The sequence below is a fragment of the Microcaecilia unicolor genome, chromosome 4, assembly GCF_901765095.1.
Source record: "Microcaecilia unicolor chromosome 4, aMicUni1.1, whole genome shotgun sequence".
NCBI classification, from domain to species: Eukaryota; Metazoa; Chordata; class Amphibia; order Gymnophiona; family Siphonopidae; genus Microcaecilia; species Microcaecilia unicolor.
Window position 1 is genome coordinate 42,986,795 of NC_044034.1, and position 21,249 is coordinate 43,008,043.

Consider the following 21,249-nt stretch of genomic DNA (forward strand, 5'->3'; position numbering starts at 1 on the left):
TAGTATGGGCGTCCTTAGACATTCCATTATCGCAGTGCAAAACGTCCAAATCAGGGATGCCCAAAGTATAGTAAAAAGGACACCCATCTTCCAGAACTGCGAAAGGACATCCCTAAAACACTCACAGTACTTGCCAATTTGTCATATCAACGTTCTACGAGAAAGACGTCCTTATTAGTATAGTTTGGACTTCTCTGATGTACCTGGTTGTTCTGCAAGTACAGTGCAAGTAGTTGCGGACATCCAGGTATGGGAAATATAAGGAACATTCATAAGTGTACAGTAACAAGGACGTGTTTCTCACAGAACTGCCGAAGGACGACCATCTTACTGGGCCCATCGAAAGACGGCATTCTGCTTTTGTACTTCTTTGGACCAGTAAGGGATTTGGCTGTTAACAAATACCATCTTAGGTTAGATTAGACAAGCAAAATACCCTTTTTATTTTTTAATGTTTCTAATTTTCTTTGGTAAAAGATACATATATAGAGAGAGAGACATACATACACAGACAGTGGAACACCTTTTTGGTTGGAGAGGCCAAACAAACCAATCTTCATCCCCACCTCCAAGCTTTCTATTTGCTGATTTTGTATTGTTGGGCAAAATATTGGTCAGCCCCAGTGAGTAGAGGAGTAGCCTAATGGTTAGCGTAGTGGGCTGAGAACCTGGGGAACTGGGTTCAATTCCCACTGCAGCTCCTTATGTCTAAGGGCAAGTCACTTAACCCTCCATTTCCCCCGGTACAAACCCTAGATTCTGAACCTACTAGGAACAAAGAAAGTTCTTGCATATAACAACCATAAAACTGCTTTGATTGTGCCACAGAAAGGCAGTATATCAAATACCATTACCCTTACCCCATCCTAGTGCCTATGAATAGAAATACAGATTAGTTTGTTATTTATTTCATGAGGAAATCCTCGGGCATTATTAGATAAATGAACAATGACTCACTGATGTGGCACTTTACAGACATGGGTCTCTGTTGCTGAGACGCTGTTTGGTTTCGCTGCAGTTGCGCTAAGCCTTTTCTTGAGTTTCTGATTTGTAGATTTTGATCTTATTATCTCCAAGATACACCAGAATTGCTTACAACTCTGGGTCAGTTTTAAGGTCGAAAGACTCCTGACCATTGTACCCTCTAAGGAGTGGCCTGGTGTTTGCAAATTTTTTTTTTAGAGGTGTGAGCAACAAGTTTTAAAAAACAACAATTTTTGAGCACCAGTATTAGCAATGCATTTCACGAGACCGGAAGTGACAAAGAAACAACAGCATAGACCATTTCATTTAGTGCAATTTTATTCGAAAGTCGTTTAAATCAGGTCAGTAATTGATTTAGTTTAATTAATTTTTATTATTCATAGTTTCATTTTGTTTGAAAGTCAGGGCGGTATTTTTGGGAGCGACTACCTAAAATCAGTGAGCAATGCTCTTAAAATATATGAGCAATCGCTCACGTTCTGCGCTTAGAGGGAACATTGCTCCTGACGCAGGCATAGTTTCCGAAACACGGCCATGTCGAGTCCTGTCAACATGTGGGTTTGTGACTATTTTATATTATTTGAATCTGTGTCTTTTGGCGCCTCTCTCTTTCTCTTTTGCTGTTTTTTCTCCATTTTAAAAGCCTCTCCACATGTAAATAGCGCTACTTACACACAAAGATTACATGCATGTGCAAATAGTGGTTTTAGAAAGCTGCTATTTACACATGAGCATCCACACCATGCAGATATTTCAAGGGGACTTCGTTTGGGCAGGGCCGCTGAGGAGGGGCAAAATTCCCCGGGCCTGGGCCTCCAAGGTGGGGCCCAGCGCCGGGGTCTCTCTCTCCTGCTTCTGATGGGACCTGAGTGATCACGTCCTGACAGGAGCAGGAGAGAAAACTCTGGCGCCATGGCCAGGCTCCCCTTGGAGGCTGGGGAGGACCCAGAGGAGAACCTCCAGCGCTGCTCTTCTGCACAGCTGAGCGGCTGCTTTTCCTCTCGGGCACGCGTGCTCGGTTTTGAACTAAGCATGCCCTGAGAGAAAAAGCAGCCACAGGGGCAGGCAATCGGCAGAAGAGCAGCGCTGGAGGAAGACATCTTTTCCTGGCAGGACCTCGGGATCCTCGCCTGCCAACAAGGTATTTCAATTGCAGCAGCAATCTGGTGGGGGGCAGTGGCAACAATTGTGTGGGGGGGGGGGGGGGGGCGCGGCCCTGCCCTGGGTCCGGTTCATCTCTCGGTGGCCCTGGGGCGGGTGGGGCAGAAATCATAGACATGTATTCCACATTGCACAGATGGAATACATATCTGTGGGAAAACATTTCCCCATTTGGTTTTCACCAGCTCTGTGTCATTCACAGGTTTTAAGTGCTCATTTTGGCCATGGCTTTACATGAGGGTTTAAGGAAGTTATTCTCCTTAATCTGCCATTATTTATTTCTGCCTCCAGAATGAAACTGGTGTAAAATTGTGGCCTCATTATTTGTAGGACAACTACATGTGGAACTGGATGGTCTCATACTGCCCATTTTTTTTTGTCTGTGTGTATTTCTTAAATGGCTGCTCCTGTGTGCGTTTTAGAAAATACAATCAAACCTCCAGGTGTTTTAGAAAAGGCTGTGTGTTGGTGGAGCCATTTTTAAATACTGCCAGAACTGAGCATAACTCGACCTGGGCATCTCAATTCTGATCTCTTGATAGGCCTTATTTGTACATCATATGATATCATGGGAGCCTTCTTGTCAACCAGAAAAAAAACCAAAAAGTTATTCTTAGAGGTACGAATGCAGATTGAATTATATAGAAATAGAACTCTCATATTCCTCTCTCTTTTAAATTGCCACAATTTGATTTTGTTTATATTTTGGAGCGAGAAAGAGAAGAGGAATCAGGTTGAGGGTCAAAACAAGTGTTTCTTTCAAATAATACATCAGTTTTATCCTCATTTTGGTCAGGAAAACAGTTCTTAATTTGTATTTTGCTTTACACCTAGGGGTGAATCGAAAAGTGGTATACTCTCTGGCAAACTCTGCAGATGGCCATTTTACTGTGGACAGGATATCAGGGATCATCGTTTTAGAGAAGCCACTGGACAGAGAGCTACAGTCAACCTACAACATCACCATAAAAGCCTCAGACTTAAGTCCTGTGTTGTCGCTGTCCTCCCTGACTGTGGTTACCATCACAGTGCTGGATGTCAATGACAACCCTCCTGTTTTTGAAAGGAAGGACTATCTCATTTCAGTGGCAGAAGATGCATCACCAGGCACAGAAATACTCACTGTTTTCGCGGCCAGCAAAGATATTGGCACAAATGCAGAGATTACCTACAGCATCAGGTTTGGGAATGAACGAGGAAAATTCAGGATCGATTCCAAAACAGGTTTGTAAAATACATAATTCAGTGCAACGGATATATAGCCGGAGCATCCTGCCTCTCTTGCACTGTGAAATTCAGTTTTGAGTATGCAGAATGTCAGTGAAAAATATTGGGACTTCATTTTCTTTGTTTCACTTATTTTATTCAATGTTCCTTCATTTCCAGAAACGCTAAGGGCAGATGAAAAAGAATCATCAGTACCAAATACAGTGTAAATCAATATAAATTAATACTCTTTAACCATATATAGAAAACATAATTACTTGCCCCATGAGTTACTAGAAACTCATCAGTATCAGAAGCAGGTCATCATATTAGATACGTTGTACATCAGCTCCAACAAGATTTGTGACCCAGCATTTACTTTTCCACAAAAGATAAATCTGTGCTAGCAAGGAAAGCCATGGTACAAAATCCACTCTACTACTAGTACTACTATTACAAATCATTTCTATAGTTGTCCTTTCCTCAGTCATGCATACACATTTCACCTTAGTCTTTCTCCTAGTAACACAATTCCATTTATCTTTTTTTCCTTAAATTTCCAAGCATGAGGGAGTATACTTGCAGCAAGACAGTGGGCCAAAGCAAATAATCAAACATATAAACGGCGAGTGACCGAACTCACTGGCAAATGCGCAGTAAAGACCCTCTCTGTCCCGCCCCGCGTCAATACGTGATGACGGGGGTGGGACAGAGAGGGTCTCTACTGCGCAAGGGGGGGACGAAACCGCCGTCGCTACCGCTTCCCCCCAAGGTCACCACTACCACCCACTCTCCACCCGGGCCGGGCATTCGCTCCGCTATAGAAACAGCGCGGGAACGGAGCACACAGCTTAGCTGCCGTCGGCCTTCCTTCCCTGCCTGTGTCCCGAGAAGAAGGACGGCAGCTCATCTGAGCTGTGTGCTCCGTTCCCGCGCTGTTTCAATAGCGAAGCGAGGGCCCGGGTGGAGGGGTGGCGGCGACTCCGGGGGGGGGGGCGTAGCGGTGACCTCGGAGGGGCAGTGGCGAGCTCGGCGGCGGGGGGGCCTTTCAAACCCCCCCCCCCCCCACCCCCCGTCCTATACTAGCCCGTTTTTACGGGCTCAACGGCTAGTAAGGAAATATTCTACATTTCTTGTTTAGTAACTCTCAATCTGGTAGAAACCAACAAGAAACAAGAATTTAAAAAATGCAGCTACAATGACAAACAACAACAGAAATAAGCCAACAACAAACTAATAAACCTCAGAAGTAGCAAACATATACTTCAATGGCCTTACATATTTGAATATATTGAAGAAAAAACTAAGAACCAGTAGACAAAACTGCTGAGCATTGTACCAAAAATACTTAAATTTCTACTGTGTTTTCTTAGAAATAGCTAGAAAGATCCAGATTTCAGTCTCACTCTATAATGGAAAAATCATCTCAAGTGTCCAATCCCAGTCAGATTCAAAAATGTAGGAAATCACAAAACTTGCTGGTGTACTTCAGCTTTGGTAAAAAAATTTATAACATTTGATTCATATTCAGACTATCCATAGATAATTACCCTGCCTAAGAATCTTCGTAATCCATTCTAATTTCGTAGATAAATAATAGATCTTTAAGGTCATTTGACAAGCATCCATGGGGAATTTCTAAATCTCCACAAGGTGCTTCTCAAATGCTTCAGTAAAGATAATTGTAAGAGAGTTAGGAAAGTTTAGATCTTAAATTCAGGCAGCTGAATTCAGGATCAAATTTTCTTTGAGCAGACTTAAATTTAGGGGTCCTTTTACTAAAGTGCGTTGAAAAATGGCTTGCGGGAGTGTAGGCGTGGGTTTTGGCTGTGCGTCAATCCATTTTTCAGCATGCCTGCAAAAAAGGCCTTTTTTAAAAAATTTTGCCAAAAATGGACGTGCAGCAAAATCAAAATTGCCATGTGTCCATTTTGGGTCTGAGACCTTACCACCAGCCATTGATCTAGCGATAAAGTCTCACGCGTGGTGATGACCTACACATGCCAAATTCCACTTGGCGCGTGTAGCTAACACGGTCCAGAAAATAAAAAAAAATTTTGGGCACGTGTAGCGGATGCGCACCGAAAATGAAATTACCTCAAGGGCCACGAGGTAGCCTTGTGGTAACTCCATTTTGGCACACTTTGTAAAAGGGCCTCTTACTCCCTTCAACAAGTAGGACTTCAGGACCTCATCTTCATATTTGGTCCAAGAGTGTGACACTCTAAGCATTGAACTTGTTTTTAATTTCTTTGACGGAAATGGCTAAACAGTATACTTTTGTAGGATTCAGACGTTGTCAGAATAGATTCTAGAATGGAGAATAGTTGAATACTCTTGAGTTGATCCATGGTGTGACTACACCTCAAGTATTGTTTGCTGTTCATATTGCCCCATCTCAGAAAATATATTTCAAAGCTAGAAGAGATACAGAAACAGGCAGAGGGAGTGTAAAGCTAAACAGGTTAGTGCTATTAAGCTTTGAGAATAGACAACTGAGGGATGTCATAGAATCTATAAAATCATAAGAGGGGTGGTATGGGTAAATAAGGAACAGTTATTTACCCTGTAAAATATTGCTAAGACAAGAGGATGCTCTATGACACTAATAGGTAGCACAGTTAAATCAGTGAAGTTTGTTGCTGGAAGATGTGGACAGGACAGTTAGCATCTCTGGATTTAGAAAAGATTTATACCATTAACAACCCTATAGACTTGGGAAAACCTATACTTATCGTGGTATAGGCCTCAAGGAATGGATCTAATTCTTGAAATCCTGCTGGATTCTTGTGACCTGGATTGGCTAGCTTTGATTGGCCTTTTTTCTGACCCAACATGGCACATCTTATGTGGAGGTTGCAAACAAACGATAATGCTTGTAATATGTGAATGTCAAAAGTCATTCTAAAAGTTCTGTTTTGACAGTGGCATGGGGAGAAGAGGCCAGATGACACAGAGGATTGGCAGTTACAAAATCTTTCAGTTGTAGGTCACCAATTCAGATTTTGCTCCGATCCATAATAAGAAAACATCATAACCATCTGAACGTTTGTGGTGGCCTAGGTGAAATGGTTGTTATCCAGTTACGGTTAGATAAATGTTAACACCACTAAACTGTAAAATAAAATCCCTGATTTTCCCCTTCCAGACAGTCTCATTTTATGAAAGCTGACTTGAAAACATTCAAAACTTCCAGAGGGGTAGCCATGTGATATCAAAATGACCCAAATAATGGTGGCCCCTTAGACTATCAGATTTCTTGAAGCAAAAGCCTTTGAGGATACAAGTCCACTTCATCTAGAAGGCACCAGCGACCTATGTGTTGACTATATTGAATATCAAGTGGTGCTGCAGCCATTTCAGCAAGTTACAGTTTGTAAATTATCTGATTTGAAATTATGCAAATCCCGGCAACAACATAATATAGCCATCCACAGTTTATTCTACACATACAAACTTGTCCATTACATATGCGTAGTAGATTTTTCTGGTGGTGAATTCATTTTGTTCATGGTGGGGCTTTTTTCCTTCAGGAGTTGGAGCGATGGTATTTGTATTTGTTTCCTCTGTTGATCTTTTTGTACTCTTGATAGGTGTGGTTTCTGTCCTGGCTGGTCTGGATTATGAAATGCACAAAGATTTCTACTTAATAGTGGAAGCAAAAGATGGCGGTTCTCCACCACTTAGTGCAGTCACTACAGTGAACATCAACTTAACGGATGTTAATGACAATGCCCCAAAGTTCAACCTAGAGGTTTACAGTGCAGTAATCAGTGAGGATGCATCAATTGGAGATTCAGTCATTATGGTGAGCATGGGCCTTGGTTTTCCTAACATCAAACTTTTTTTTGTATTCCCCTGTGATAATTCGTATCTGTGTGTTTATCATATAACACTAGTGATGTGTGGAAATATATGGAACAGTAGACTGATATTGTATCAATGTGAGTACATTGAAAAACCTCGCAACATCATTGTAGGCATATGACCTGTGCCTGATATTGCTAGAAACACAACACTGATCAACAAAAATGGTCAGTGATCGTCATCATGAAGCATATGGGGACAAACCTAAAGATCTCAATCTGTATACTTTGGAAGAAAGCTAGGAGAGGGGGGAGATATGATAGAGACATTTAAATACCTCCATGTCATAAATGGTTCAACTGCAAAGGAAGCTCTGAAATGAGGGGCATAGGATGTAAGTGATAGACTCAGGAATAGTCTAACGAAATCCTTCTTTATGGAAAGGGTGGTGAATGTATGGAATGGAGGGGGGACGGTGGAGACAAAGACGCCTTATGAACTAAAGAAAGCATCTCTAAGGGAGATGAAGAGATAGTAGATGGTATGAATGGGCATAGGGTCTTTATCTGCCATCATTTTCTGTGTTAAAATGTAATAGAAGACAGCTTTGACAAATGTGTTTGTTAACGTATATGCTATGGGGGCAATTCTATAACTGGGTTTCTCCATTTAAGTGCCCTGAGGCAACATAGTAGGGGCTTATTCAATAGCAGAACCTCAGGCACATAGATTCTGTTATAAAATATAAATCTAGCCTGGTTGTGGCAGGCCTAACATATAGACATCTGCACTTACACCAGTCAGAGTTTGGGAGGAGGGGGGAGTCTATAAACACCGCTCAAATATCAGCGCTGGAAAAATTTGGCACTAAGCGGTATTCTAAAAAGAGTGCTCTGGGATGAGGCTCTTTAGAGAATAGCACTTAGAGCTGATTCCTGTGCCGGACGTTGAGTGCCAGTATTTACACCAGCTGAAACCGGATGTGAATGCCGGTACCCAACTCACAAAAAGGGAAAGGGAAATGGGACTTGATATACCACCTTTCTGAGGTTTTTGCAACTACATTCAAAGCGGTTTACATATATTCAGGTACTTATTTTGTACCAGGGGCAGTGGAGGGTTAAGTGACTTGCCCAGAGTCACAAGGAGCTGCACATAAGGGAAAAAGACTAATACTCCTAAATGGAAAATTGAAAAAGATCAAAAGGATCATCCAAACTGAGCAAAAGTGGTGAAAGCATCTGGGGCTGTACAAACAAAACTGCCCAACAAAACTCACTAAACTAAATCCAGATAGGAGGCATCAGAAAGCAAATAAGACGGCTATGTGATCTCCTATAGCACACAGCTAGTCCAGATCTGCAGCGCCTCATACATACTAATCATTTGCCTCCTATGCTGGGATTAATCTTTTAATTTATGTGATAAACAACATTCTTTGGAAACAAAAACTTTAAAAACAAATGTATACTCATTTAAAGTCCAAAATCAGCAACCCCAGTACTTAACTGAAGGTAAGCAGAGCTTCTGACGCCTACTACAAGGAGAGCATGGTGTTTCGGTTCAGTTTCCAAAAAATGGGTGCCCAACTCATGGCATTTTGGCACATAAATAGCGCTATTCTGTAACACTACATGCCAACTTTTCAGCATGCCCCTCCCTCGGCCACGACCCCTTTTGAGTTACGCTCTATGGGATTTAGGCACCTCCAGTGTTGTAGCAAGCAGGCAGATGCACGTGCAAAACCAAGTTAGTACCAATCAGGAGCGTAGCTACTATGGGGCCATGGGGGCCTGGGCCCTGGACCCCCCTGCCGACGACCCTCTCAACCCCCCCTCCCGCCGCCAACCCGCCATCTGCTACCTTTGCTGGCAGGGGACCCCAACCCCCGCCAGCCGAAATCTTCTTTCTTCATTTTGTTTCTGAGTCTGACGTCCAAAATTTCAGCACCATATATAGAATCTTGGGGTATGTAGGCTAAGTGTGGATTTGCAGAATAGTGCTTAGGTGCCCTGCTAACACTGATGCAGGTATGTGTGCAGATATACCCGTAAGAGCTTGTATTCTGAGTCTTTACATGCCTAGGTTATAAAATTGCCCTTTATGCTAATGCATAAATAGAAACATTTCATTAATATTTTTTCCTAATACTGTCCCTCTTAGCACAGATTTTTAAGTGCATGTTTCCTTTTCTTCCAAAGTTGATAGCAGAGGACCTGGATAGTCTTTCCAATGGACAGATTCAGTTTTCCATCATTGGTGGTGATCGAGAACATCAGTTTACTATTGATCCTGTTTTGGGACTTGTAAAAGTTAAAGAAAAATTGGACAGAGAAAGGGTAAGGATTGTTCTTTCATAATCATCTTGGAAGCAGCTATGCTTTATTTACTGCCTGCTTAGGTGTGATTTCAAGATGTGTAATTTGATGTTTTGTCTTTGTTTTAATTCTTTATAATCCACTTTGTACTCTTTGATTGAAAATGCTGGAATATTTTTTTAATTATATTGTATTAGTGTAGTGTTTAGAGAGTTGAACTGCAAATCCAAAGCAATTACTGAGATATAATTTGAAATCTCAGTTACCACTATCTCCAAGTATAAATGTTGATGGTTTATTTTATTAATATTTAGCTCACACATTTTTTAGTAGTAGCTCAAGGTGAATTATGTTCAGGTACACTAGGAGGGGCATAATTGAACGAAAACGCCTATCTCCATGGGCGTTTATCTCCGAGAACGGGTCCGTGAAGGGGCGGACCGAACCGTATTTTGGGAAAAAATAGACGCCCATGTTTTATTCAACAATGTGTGAGCTGGGTGTTTTTGTTTTTCAGCGATAATGGAAAATGAAAGCGCCCAGCTCAAAAACGAATAAATCCAAGACATTTATTCGTGGGAGGGGCCAGGATTCGTAGTGCACTGGTCCCCCTCACATGCCAGGACATCAACCGGGCACCCTAGGGGGCACTTTTACAAAACCAAAAAAACAGGTAAAAGAGCTCCCAGGTGCATAGCACCCTTCCCTTGTGTGTTGAGCCCCCCAAATCCCCCTCAAAACCCACTGCCCACAAGTCTACACCATTACTATAGCCCTAAGGGGTGAAGGGGGGCACCTACATGTGGGTACAGTGGGTTTGGGGGGGTTGGATGACTAGTAAGCATTAAGCAGCACAATTGTAACAGGTAGGGGGGATGGGCCTGGGTCCACCTGCCTGAAGTCCACTGCACCCCCTAACAACTCCTCCAGTGACCTGCATACTGCTGCCAGGGAGCTGGGTATGACATTTGAGGGTGAAAATAAAAAGTTATGAAACATCATTTTTTTGTGGTGGGAGGGGGTTAGTGACCACTGGGGGAGTCAGGGGAGGTCATCCCCGATTCCCTCCAGTGGTCATCTGGTCATTTAGGGCACTTTTTGGGGCCTTATTCGTGAAAAAACAGGGTCCAGGAAAAGTGTCCTAAATTCTAGCTAAAAACGCATACTTTTTTCCCATTATCAGTGAAATGCGCCCATCTTTGTTCGGCAGATAACCACGCCCCAGTTCCGCCTTCGCCACACCTCTGACACGCCCCCATCAACTTTGTCCGCATCCGCGACGGAGTGCAGTTGAAAACGTCCAAAAATCGGCTTTCAATTATACCGCTTTATTCGTTTTTGTGAGATAAACGTCCATCTCCCGATTTAGGTCGGAACTTGGGCGTTTTTCTCGTTAGATTATAAGCAGGTAGGTATTTCCCTGTCCCCAAAGGGCTTATAATGTAATTTAATGGTATATCAGTTTTAGTCCTTTAATATTTTGTAACCAGACAGGGTCACTACTGGCCTGTCCAGAGAGTGTGTGTGGGCATTTTGGGGGAGGAGAAAGGAGCAAAGGGTGAGCACATCAGGGCCCTTCTCCCTCATACACAGCTGCAGATAGCTCTTCCTTTATTTATTGGTACAGGGAGTAATTTTCATAGATACTCAGAGATCCTTGTACCAAGCTGCGGTAAAAAGGATCCTATGGTAGCAGCGGTGACTTTTTTTTGCCACGCAGCAGGTAAAAAACCAGAAAAACCACATTGTCATGTGGTAAGCTTGCACTTTCTTTGTGGCCATGCGGGGGGGGGGGGGGGGGGGGGGGGGGGAGCACTTACTGCCAACCATTGAGGTGGCAGCAAGGGCTCCCGTGCTACCCTTGCGGTAATCCCCTGCGGGTACCACGTACTTACTTTTTTTTTTTTAATCCAGCAGCGCTGGAAATAGCACGCGCTGGAAGTGGAACTACCATCGGCGGTTGCGTTGGGCTGGCGGTAGTTCCGGGTTGCCGTACAACAGCCCTTTAGTAAAAGGGCCCCTGAGTTTTGTTGAAAGCATTGCATGCTTTCCACTCCGGGGACTTTGTGGGATTTTTAAACTAAAAGTATATGGTTTGAAAACTATCCTCATGAAAGTACCACATACTTTTACACCTGCTAATTTGTCTGAATGCTTTTAAGTAAATATATGCATAATTTTGAAAATGTAAAAGTTTGCATTTAATTCCAAATCCCACTCCCAAGTGCACCTCCCCATGCAGTAGGTATAAATGTAGGTGAAATAGCACTGCACATGCACTGTTCCTTGCACATGGGGAAGTAGTTTTATAAAACCCGTATCTGCGGGTTAAATCACAGTTTTACCTATAGAGGCAGTTTTAAGCTTTTAACGGTTTTTATTGAGGATCAAAAGAACAAAACAGCAAACTGCTGAACAATAAATTATTTATTTATTGCATTTGTATCCCAGATTTTCCCACCATATGGCAGGTTCAATGTGGCTTACATATTGCTAAAAAGGCGGTTACAAAATAATATAATGCAGAGTCTTCAGTAAAACACATGATAACAAATGATCAATAATAGAAGAGTGAACAAAGCCCTAAAATGCACAAAAAGCAAAAGGAACTTATGATCCCAATTTTGTGAATGATCTGCTCCCACCTATCCCCATTACTGGTATTCCTTCTTAATACGGCTGTGATTTATTTACTTAGGACCAGTGGCGTACCAAGGGGGGGGTGGTGGGGGCGGTCCGCCCCGGGTGCACGCCACTGGGGGGGGGGTGCCACGCGCCTGTCGGCTCTTCGTTTTCATGCTCCCTTTGCCCTGGAACAGGTTACTTCCTGTTCTGGGGCAGAGGGAACATGAAAACGAAGAGCCGGCAGGCGCGTGGCACCCCCCCCCCCCCCCCCCCCCCAGCAGCGTGCACCCTTTTTCCACAGCTTTGTAAAAATAATAATACCCCCTGGACAGAACTGGTCTGTACTGAAAGACCAGCTACAAAAGCTGATGATGGACCTAGCACTCCTACACAGAGAGACTATCTGTATTCATCCCTCCAGGACAACTGGAGTGGAGGAGTAGCCTAATGGTAGAGCAGTGGGTTGAGAACCAGGGAAGCCTGATCAATTCCTACTGCAGCTCCTTGTGATCTTGGACAAGTCATTTATTATTACCTCAAGTACAAACTTATATTTTGAGCCCTCCAAGGACAGGGAAATACCTAGTGTATTTGAATGTAATTCGCCTTGAGCTACAGCTGAAAAAGGTGTGAGTCAAATCTAAATAAATAAGGTAATTAAAGACAGTGGAAAACATTTTAAATTGGCCACTGTTGGAAACAGGATGCTGGGTTTGATGGACCTTTGGTCTTCCCCAGTATGGCAATACTTACATATGTATGATTGTGATCAGAGAAAGGTGGTATTATTATTTATTGCACTTGTATCCCACATTTTCCCACCTATTTGCAGGCTCAATGTGGCTTACAAAGATCTGTTATGGCATCGCCATTACAGGTTAAAAGATACAAATTGGTGTTATAAAGAGATCAAGGACGACAGAGAAGAACTAAGTAAACATTTAAAGAAAGACGTCGTTTAAGTTGGGGTGGGGTGGTGAAGTGTTATGGTTAAGCTACAGGTTCTCGTGGTAGGCCTTGTTGAAGAGAGAGGTTTTCAGAGATTTGTGATATTTATTTCAAGTCTCATCCTCTTAATGACAGGATTTTATAGCTATAACAATATCTTATATATTTATTTATTTATTTTATTTATTTATTGGGCTTTATTAACCACCTTTATGAAGAGATTCACCCAAGGTGGTGTACAGCAGGTACAGTTTAACATAAAACTTACAATTTTGTTAACAGCATAACAATAGTAAAAATGACCAAATATAAACATAAATACAATAAGGACCCTGTTTACTAAGGTGCATTGACGTTTTTAACGTGCCTACAATTAGTGTGTGCGCTCACCGTGTAGGCGCTTGTATGGTTAATGCGCATACATGGTTAATGAGCGTTAAAGATGCTAACGCAGCTTAGTATAGAAGAAAGTGGGATGTTTGACCACGGCATGGATCCATCTCTCCAGGTTTTGTTTTGCCGTGGTCAAACATCCCACTTTCTTCTATACCTGTGTTCTCCCGTAGGGCGTTCGAGTTCTCCGCTTGACTGCGGATTTGTTTGAACACAGCTTAGTAAACAGGGCCCTTAATGAGGTGAACTTGAAAACAGTAAATTGAAATCTAATAATACAGCTACCATTAAACAGTATCAAAAATATACACATTTAGCAGCACTGGAATTCAAATACCAGAGATATAATACAATGTTAGCATAATACTAATGATACACCTAATAAGCATGCATTAGAGCATGTCGCTTCTTCCTCTATAGCATTAGCAAAATTCGCCCCTTCCTCTCCGAGCACACCACCCGAACTCTCATCCACTCTCTCATTACCTCTCGCCTTGACTACTGCAACCTACTCCTGACCGGCCTCCCACGTAGCCATCTTTCCCCCCTTTAGTCCATCCAGAACTCTGCCGCACGTCTTATCTTCCGCCTTAACCGATATACTTATATCACCCCTCTCCTCAAGTCACTTCACTGGCTCCCAATCAGATACCGCATACAGTTCAAGCTTCTCTTACTCATCTACAAATGCACTCGATCTGCGGCCCCTCCGTACCTCTCTACCCTCATCTCCCCTTACGTCCCTACCCGTAACCTCCGCTCTCAAGACAAATCCCTCCTTTCAGTACCCTTCTCCACCAACTCCAGGCTCCGCCCCTTCTGTCTCGCCTCACCCCATGCCTGGAACAAACTCCCTGAGCCCATACGCCGTGCCCCCTCCCTACCCATCTTCAAATCAATGCTCAAAGCCCACCTCTTCAATGTCGCCTTCGGCACCTAATCACTACACCTCTTCTCAGGAAAACTTATCTACCCCAACTTGACATTTCGTCCTTTAGATTGTAAGCTCTTCCGAGCAGGGACCGTCCTTAATTGTTAATTTGTACAGCGCTGCGTAACCCTAGTAGCGCTCTAGAAATGTTAAGTAGTAGTAGTAGTAGAGCATTCAACTAACATACATATGATGCTAAAGAATTTCTACAATACGGCTTACCATATAGCTGAGGGACCAAGAGCAGATATATGATGGAACAAATATAAGTAGCAGTTTCCTGCCTAGAAGAAAGTAAAGGGCAAGGAAGATATGTGATGCTAGGAGGAGAGATAATCTTTCTTTCCTAACAAATATATAGTCAAGTGCACACCACTCATGTTTCATTTATGAGGAGTAAAGGGGTTTGCAGTTTTTGTTTTAATTTTTTTTCTTTTTGCTGTAGCACCATTATTTTGCAAATAATATATGCTATTTGAAAAATATCAGGTTATTTGCAGATGACGTGAAACAAAAGAAGTGAGGAGAAACCAAGGAGGGTACCAAAAAAAACCTTGTTGGGTTTCTAAAAAACGACCCAGACCATTAGGATGTAAACTGTTGAAAAAAAATATATTAATCTTTGTTCTTCTCTTAGTAAGGTTATATCTAAATTGCCTTTGCGCCATTTCTGAATAAACTTTCTCAGCACAAAAGATTGAAGATCATCTATGGAATGATTATTTGAAATCCAATGTTCTGTAAGAGGTGCAGATAATATCCCATGTTTAATACAACTCCTCTGTTCTGTTATCCGAGTTGTCACTGGGCATTTGGTTTTTCCAATGTACATCTTCTTACAAGGGCAGTTGATGGCATAAATAACATGATCAGAATTGCAATCTGATTGGTGATGTAAGATATACTTCTTTCCAGTCTGAGAATCTTTAAAGTCTGTAATGTTCACACAGAGCATTTACCGCATGAATGGTGTCCACTGGGACCAATATGATTTGTTGTAATGTCCGGTAATGTGGAAGGGACAAGAATTTCTCTTAGATTTTTGTTTCTACTTTGTGCAAACACTATATTTTTATCTCTAAAACATGGATGTATCGCTAGAATGGGCCAAAAAATTTTTATGGTTTTCTTGATATGATATGACAAATGTGAGGTTTTTCACCTCCTTTTTTGTTTATTTGCAGATGACACCACTAAAAACAAAAACAAAAATATTCTGTTCCACATCCTTAGAAATACATAAAATAATTTTTATGGGTGCTTGGTATAGCCAACCAATAGAAATAGTAACAAAACCATAACAGAAGTTAAACCTGCATTAAATAAGTACAAAAGATGGTGGCAGGGTAACATAGTAACATAGTAGATGACGGCAGAAAAAGACCTGCACGGTCCATCCAGTCTGCCCAACAAGATAACTCATATTTGCTGCTTTTTGTGTATACCCTACTTTGATTTGTACCTGTGCTCTTCAGGGCACAGACCGTATAAGTCTGCCCAGCACTATCCCCGCCTCCCAACCACCAGCCCCGCCTCCCAACCACCGGCTCTGGCACAGACTGTATAAGTCTGCCCAGCACTATCCCCGCCTCCCAACCACCAGCCCCGCTTCCCACCACCGGTTCTGGCACAGACCGTATAAGTCTGCCCAGCACTATCACTGCCTCCCAACAACCAGCCCTTCTCCCAACCACCGGCTCTGGCACAGACCGTATAAGTCTGCCCAGCACTATCCCCGCCTCCCAACCACCAGCCCCGCCTCCCATTAGGGTGAGAGTGCATATCTTGAATAGTAGAGGGCCAAAATAAGTGCTTAACAGATCTACCCTGCAGCAGAAGCAGTGATAACAGCTTTCTCAGATTCCATCTCAAAGGGTTTAAAGGTCTGCCAGATGGAGCCACAGTAGCAGGCTGGGATCCTCTCAGAAACAACTAAGGGAAGTTGCACTTTGCCTGGCATGGGCTACAAGATGACTTGGGTACACATCTCAGCTAATGGGGAGAAAAAGAAGAGCCTGGATGCATTAACCTCAACAACAATATTAATGATAATAATAATGATAGCATAGTTGGAAAGTAGAGAAACAGTAATACTGTCTGTAAAGATCCTCTTTTTTGACTGATTTTTTAAAAATGTATTTCTGACATAGTGAATATTTCATATGGTTTTAAAATTCTTCCTAACCAGCTGCTGGCACCATTGTGAATCATAAATATAGCAGTGATACAGTTAGTTCTTATCAGAACTCCATTCAGGCATTGTATTGATAAAAGAATATGATGAGTGTAAAGAATGAATGCAGCAGCAGCAGCAAGAGAAGGGAAACAGAGAAAAGTTCAACATTTACAAAACGTTGTGGTTGGAGGTGAGCCTTGTCTACTCAAAGAAGCTACTACTTGGCCTCTGTGAGACAGTAGGACTAAGGGACCCTTTTACTAAGCCTCATAAGCGCCTTCGTGCGCCCAGCAAGCACCAATTTGTTGCTACTGTCTGAATACCAAGTGGCTTTTGTGGTAATATCATTTTTGGTGCCCGTCCGCTACGCACGTCTGAAAAATAATTTTTATTTTCTGACATGCGGTAGCTATGCTCGTCAAGTGGAATTTGACGCACGTAGACCATTATCGCCTGGTTACTAAGTGAGACCTTACTGCTAGGTCAGTAGCTTGGGGTAAGGTCTTAGACCCAAAGTGGATGCGCGGCAATTTTAATTTTGCTGTACCTTCATTTTCGCCAAAAAGTTTAAAAAGGCATTTTTTGTAGGTGCGCTAAAAAATAATTCTGCGCACGCCCAAAACACGTGTCTACACTACTGCAAGCCATTTCTCAGCACACCTTAGTAAAAGGACCCCTAAATTTGGTTAAGATCAGCTAGATAGGGAAAGCCGGAGACTAAAATGTTTGCATAAAATCACAAATATAAAGACAAAATTTTTATTCAAAACGATCTTTATATATATATATTTTTTGTTTCAACTTGTTGTAGGTGTCTGGCTATTCACTGCAGGTTGAAGCCAAGGACAGTGGCATGCCTTCCTTGTCATCGACAGTGACCGTCAACGTAGACATTTCTGATGTAAATGATAATGCCCCTGTCTTTACGCCGGCCAACTACACTGCTGTTATTCAGGTATTGTTTATCTTCTACATCAGCAAAATAATTAATCTACCTGTAGTAAATAGGGAAACCTGGAACCAATAATGAGGGGAACTTTCAAACAATGCACACAGGTATGAATTCTGCAGGTACATTTTACCCACAGAATTCATATCAAATTTCCCCTTGCAAGTTGCCTTTGGAAAAGTCAATGCACAGGTTTGCATTTTACCTACAGTCTATAGATTAGTTTTCCATGTGGAAAAAGTCCACTGTGAAGACATACTTCTGAAGACCACACACACACAGATTTGCACCTGTTATGTGTGCAGGTACTTTTTCTGTGAAAATGGAAATGCATGCTTTTGGAAATCTAATAGAATGCGTGCAGGTGCACACCTTCCTCCAGCCTCAGCACCACTCCTAGGAGTGCCTCTCCAATACGTGTGTACATTTATATGTGTATTGACCATACATACATGTATATACTTCATTTCTGCACATGAAATCCTTTATATAAGCAGAAATATTTTTGAAAATGGCCCTCGCTTTCTTTTTCTTCATATACAATCCCCCCCCCCCTGATATTCAGGTAGCAGCAGGCAGCAGAGTAAGCTGCCACCACCAGCTCTGACCCCAGATGTTCAATGCCGAGCCGATATTCAGTGCTAACCAGTTGAGGAGATCTTTTACAAAATTGGTGGTAAGCCCAACGAGGGTTTACCGCTCGCTAACCTGGAACTACAACCAGCCCAACATGGCCACCGGCGGTAGTTCTGGCTGGAGCACGCACCATTTCCAGTGCTCTGGACATTTTTTTTCTATAGTGCGACGCTAACCTGGTGGTAATTGAGCATTGCTATGCACTGTCTGGATACCGTAAGAGCCCTTACCGCCACCTCAGTGGGCGGCGGTTAATGCTCCCGCTGCATGGCCACGCGGTAAGGGTTATTTTACTGCATAGCCATTTTAGAGGGGGTGGCATTTTATCTGCTGCAGTAAAATGGCCCCCACCACTACTGCAAGGCCCTTTTTCCCACAGCTTAGTACAAGGATGCCTGAGTGCTTAGGCCAGAGTCACAAGGAGTTGCAGAGGGCATCGAACCCAGTTCCCCATGATCAAAGTCCGCTGCACTTGGCTATTCCTCCACTCTAATAATTGTGATGGTGCTAATTTGTGCTGTGGGAGTTTTATTGGGTTTCGGGGGAGGGAGGGATTGTTTTTTTTCTCATGTTACTGCTCTTCTTGATGTTCATGTTTTTTTATATATGTAAATGTTTAATGAACATTTATTGATGAAAAAACTTCAGTGGTGGATCGCAGGTTGCCCACCCCTGGCTTAAGATATCTGAAACCCTTTTAGTGGCCCTGGCTTGGTGTGTTGATATTGTGGAAATATGAAATACAGAAAGCTCCCTTTGTAGCTGTGAATGAGGATTTGTTGTGGCATATCTTGGTCCTGGTTCCAGTAAAACTAGAACTACAAAGAATCAGGAGGAAACTGCAGGTTGAAAAAAAAAAAAAGGAACTATTCCAAACTTACCATGTTCAAAGGTCAGGCATTCTTAGCAGAGCATTTAAAGGTGCACGCAAAGCTAATGTCCACTGAAAAAAAATCTTCCTCAAAATATTATACATAAGTAAATCTCACCATGTCAGAAATGTTAGCATATGAAAGGCAAACTGAAAAGTTCAATATCTTGGTAGAGCTCACATTTCCATGTCATCTTGACACAACGCATTTCCAGATAGTTGCAGTCTCTAGCAATGCATATTTACATGCTGCTGAAAGTTTATAATGTCACATTTAAATCTATGTGTAATGTCATCTGCCAAAAAAGCAAGCTGCTAGCCTGTAAAATAATTCTGGATATCTGGTTGCAAGCGATGTCCTCTTAGAGTGTAGTGCTAGCATATATAGGTAAAAGTTGCTTTCTTTATTTGCAGATTATCTTCTTCCTCAATTCACAAGAAACATGGCCAGTGTCTTGCAGTAAAATTTGGGTTACTTTTTATATTTCAGGGTCAACAAAATGGAATTTTTTTGAATTATCATTTTAAAGACAACTGTCATTTGCTAGGGACTTGTGGCATACAAAGTGGGGGAGGAGAGACTTGAATTATGTCTGGTTTCAGAAGATCCTAAAAGCCTGCTTTTGTTTTGTTTGTTTTTTTAACAAGTGTTTAAGGAGAGGATTTCTATGTACACAGCTCTGTATACATTATATGCAAGGACTATCTCTCACTATAGGGCTCATAATCTTAAACTTTTTTTTTTTTTTTGGGGGGGGGGAGTTTGCACCTGAGGCAACGGAGAGTTAAGTAATTTGCCCAAGATCACAAGGAGCTGCAGTGGGAATCGAACTCAAATCACCAGGATAAAAAGCCCACTGCTCTAGCCATTAGGCTACTCCTCCACTTGAGAGGGGAGACTTGGGCAATGGGATATCTGTATTTTACAAGCTTTAGGAGTTGTAAGACACTTAGGGGGAAATCTATAACTGGGCACTACAATTTAGGGTCTAGATGCCAGGTGCTGACCACTACAGAATCTGGGCACCAAAATTCCATTATAGAATGCTAGCTTAAATCAGCTGATGCAAGGTTCCACATTAAGAGTCACCGCCCAGGAAGAGGATCTAGGTATCATCATTGATGATACATTGAAGCCTTCCGCTCGATGTGCAACAGCAACTAAGAAAGCAAATAGAATGTTAGGAATTAGTAGGTTATCAATAGAAATCAAACAAAATAAAACATCGAAAAGAAAATAAGATGATACCTTTTTTATTGGACATAACTTAATACATTTCTTGATTAGCTTTCGAAGGTTGCCCTTCTTCGTCAGATCGGAAATAAGCAAATGTATTTTGTTTGATTTCTATTGATAACCTTAAGAGTGGACTAACACGGCTACCACACTCCTCTACTTAGGAATTAGTAGGAAATAATGGCAAACAAAAATGAGAATATTATCATGCCTTTGGTCTGTTCCAGTATGGCAGTGCTTATGTTCTTATGCCTGCATTTAAGCAGGCTCATTTACACCATTAATACAGTAATGTAGAATGTAACTTGCTGTATTGTGTAATTTACTGCATAAATGATGGTTCCACCCAGGTTCTGCCAATGCTTCTCTGCCGTGAACACCATAAGAACATAAGAATAGCCATAAAGCTAGAATCATTTTCAAAACATGTCCTTTTTTTTGTAATTTATATTTTAATTTTACATTTACATATATAACATAAATGTTTTAGCAATATCAGAACTTTACATTATCCAAAGAGAAAATGATTATAGGAAAACAAAGATTTTACTTTGTCCACATAGTTTAAATCCAAGAACTAGGAAATCAAACACTAAAAACAATAAACCATCAATAGAGCAGTGGACAGATAAACACACACAGCTGATATACAGCTAATCAATTATTGGTGTGACCAGGGTATCCCTAGTACCTTCTTTATTCTATCAGTTTTTGGGGTCAAAGAACACATAATTAATTTGATTCAAAGTCACTAAACATCTGCAGGGAAATTTCAAAACAAAGGATCCACCAACATTAAGAACTCTAGATTTTAAAGCCAGAAATTCAGTTCTTCTTTAATGTGTTTCCCTTGCTAAATCAGGAAAGACTTGTATTTTAGACCCTAAAAAAAACTTCATTTATGTAGCAAACATACATGCTGAAAATATTATTCCTGTCCGGCTCTCAAGCAAATGTCACTAGAAGGGTTGTCCTTTCCATAATTACTTCCAGAGAACTCTCTAGGA

The 21,249-nt window shown here is 41.8% G+C and overlaps 1 protein-coding gene across 1 annotated transcript in view; it reads left to right on the forward strand.

The window, feature by feature from the left end:
• The window catches only part of FAT3 (FAT atypical cadherin 3), a 739,365-nt gene that overhangs the window by 599,337 nt on the left and 118,779 nt on the right, over positions 1-21,249 (forward strand). The window contains 4 exon segments of the mRNA XM_030200168.1: positions 2,980-3,369; positions 6,945-7,159; positions 9,360-9,497; positions 17,361-17,504. Of these exon segments, the coding sequence (XP_030056028.1) occupies positions 2,980-3,369; positions 6,945-7,159; positions 9,360-9,497; positions 17,361-17,504 (887 nt within the window).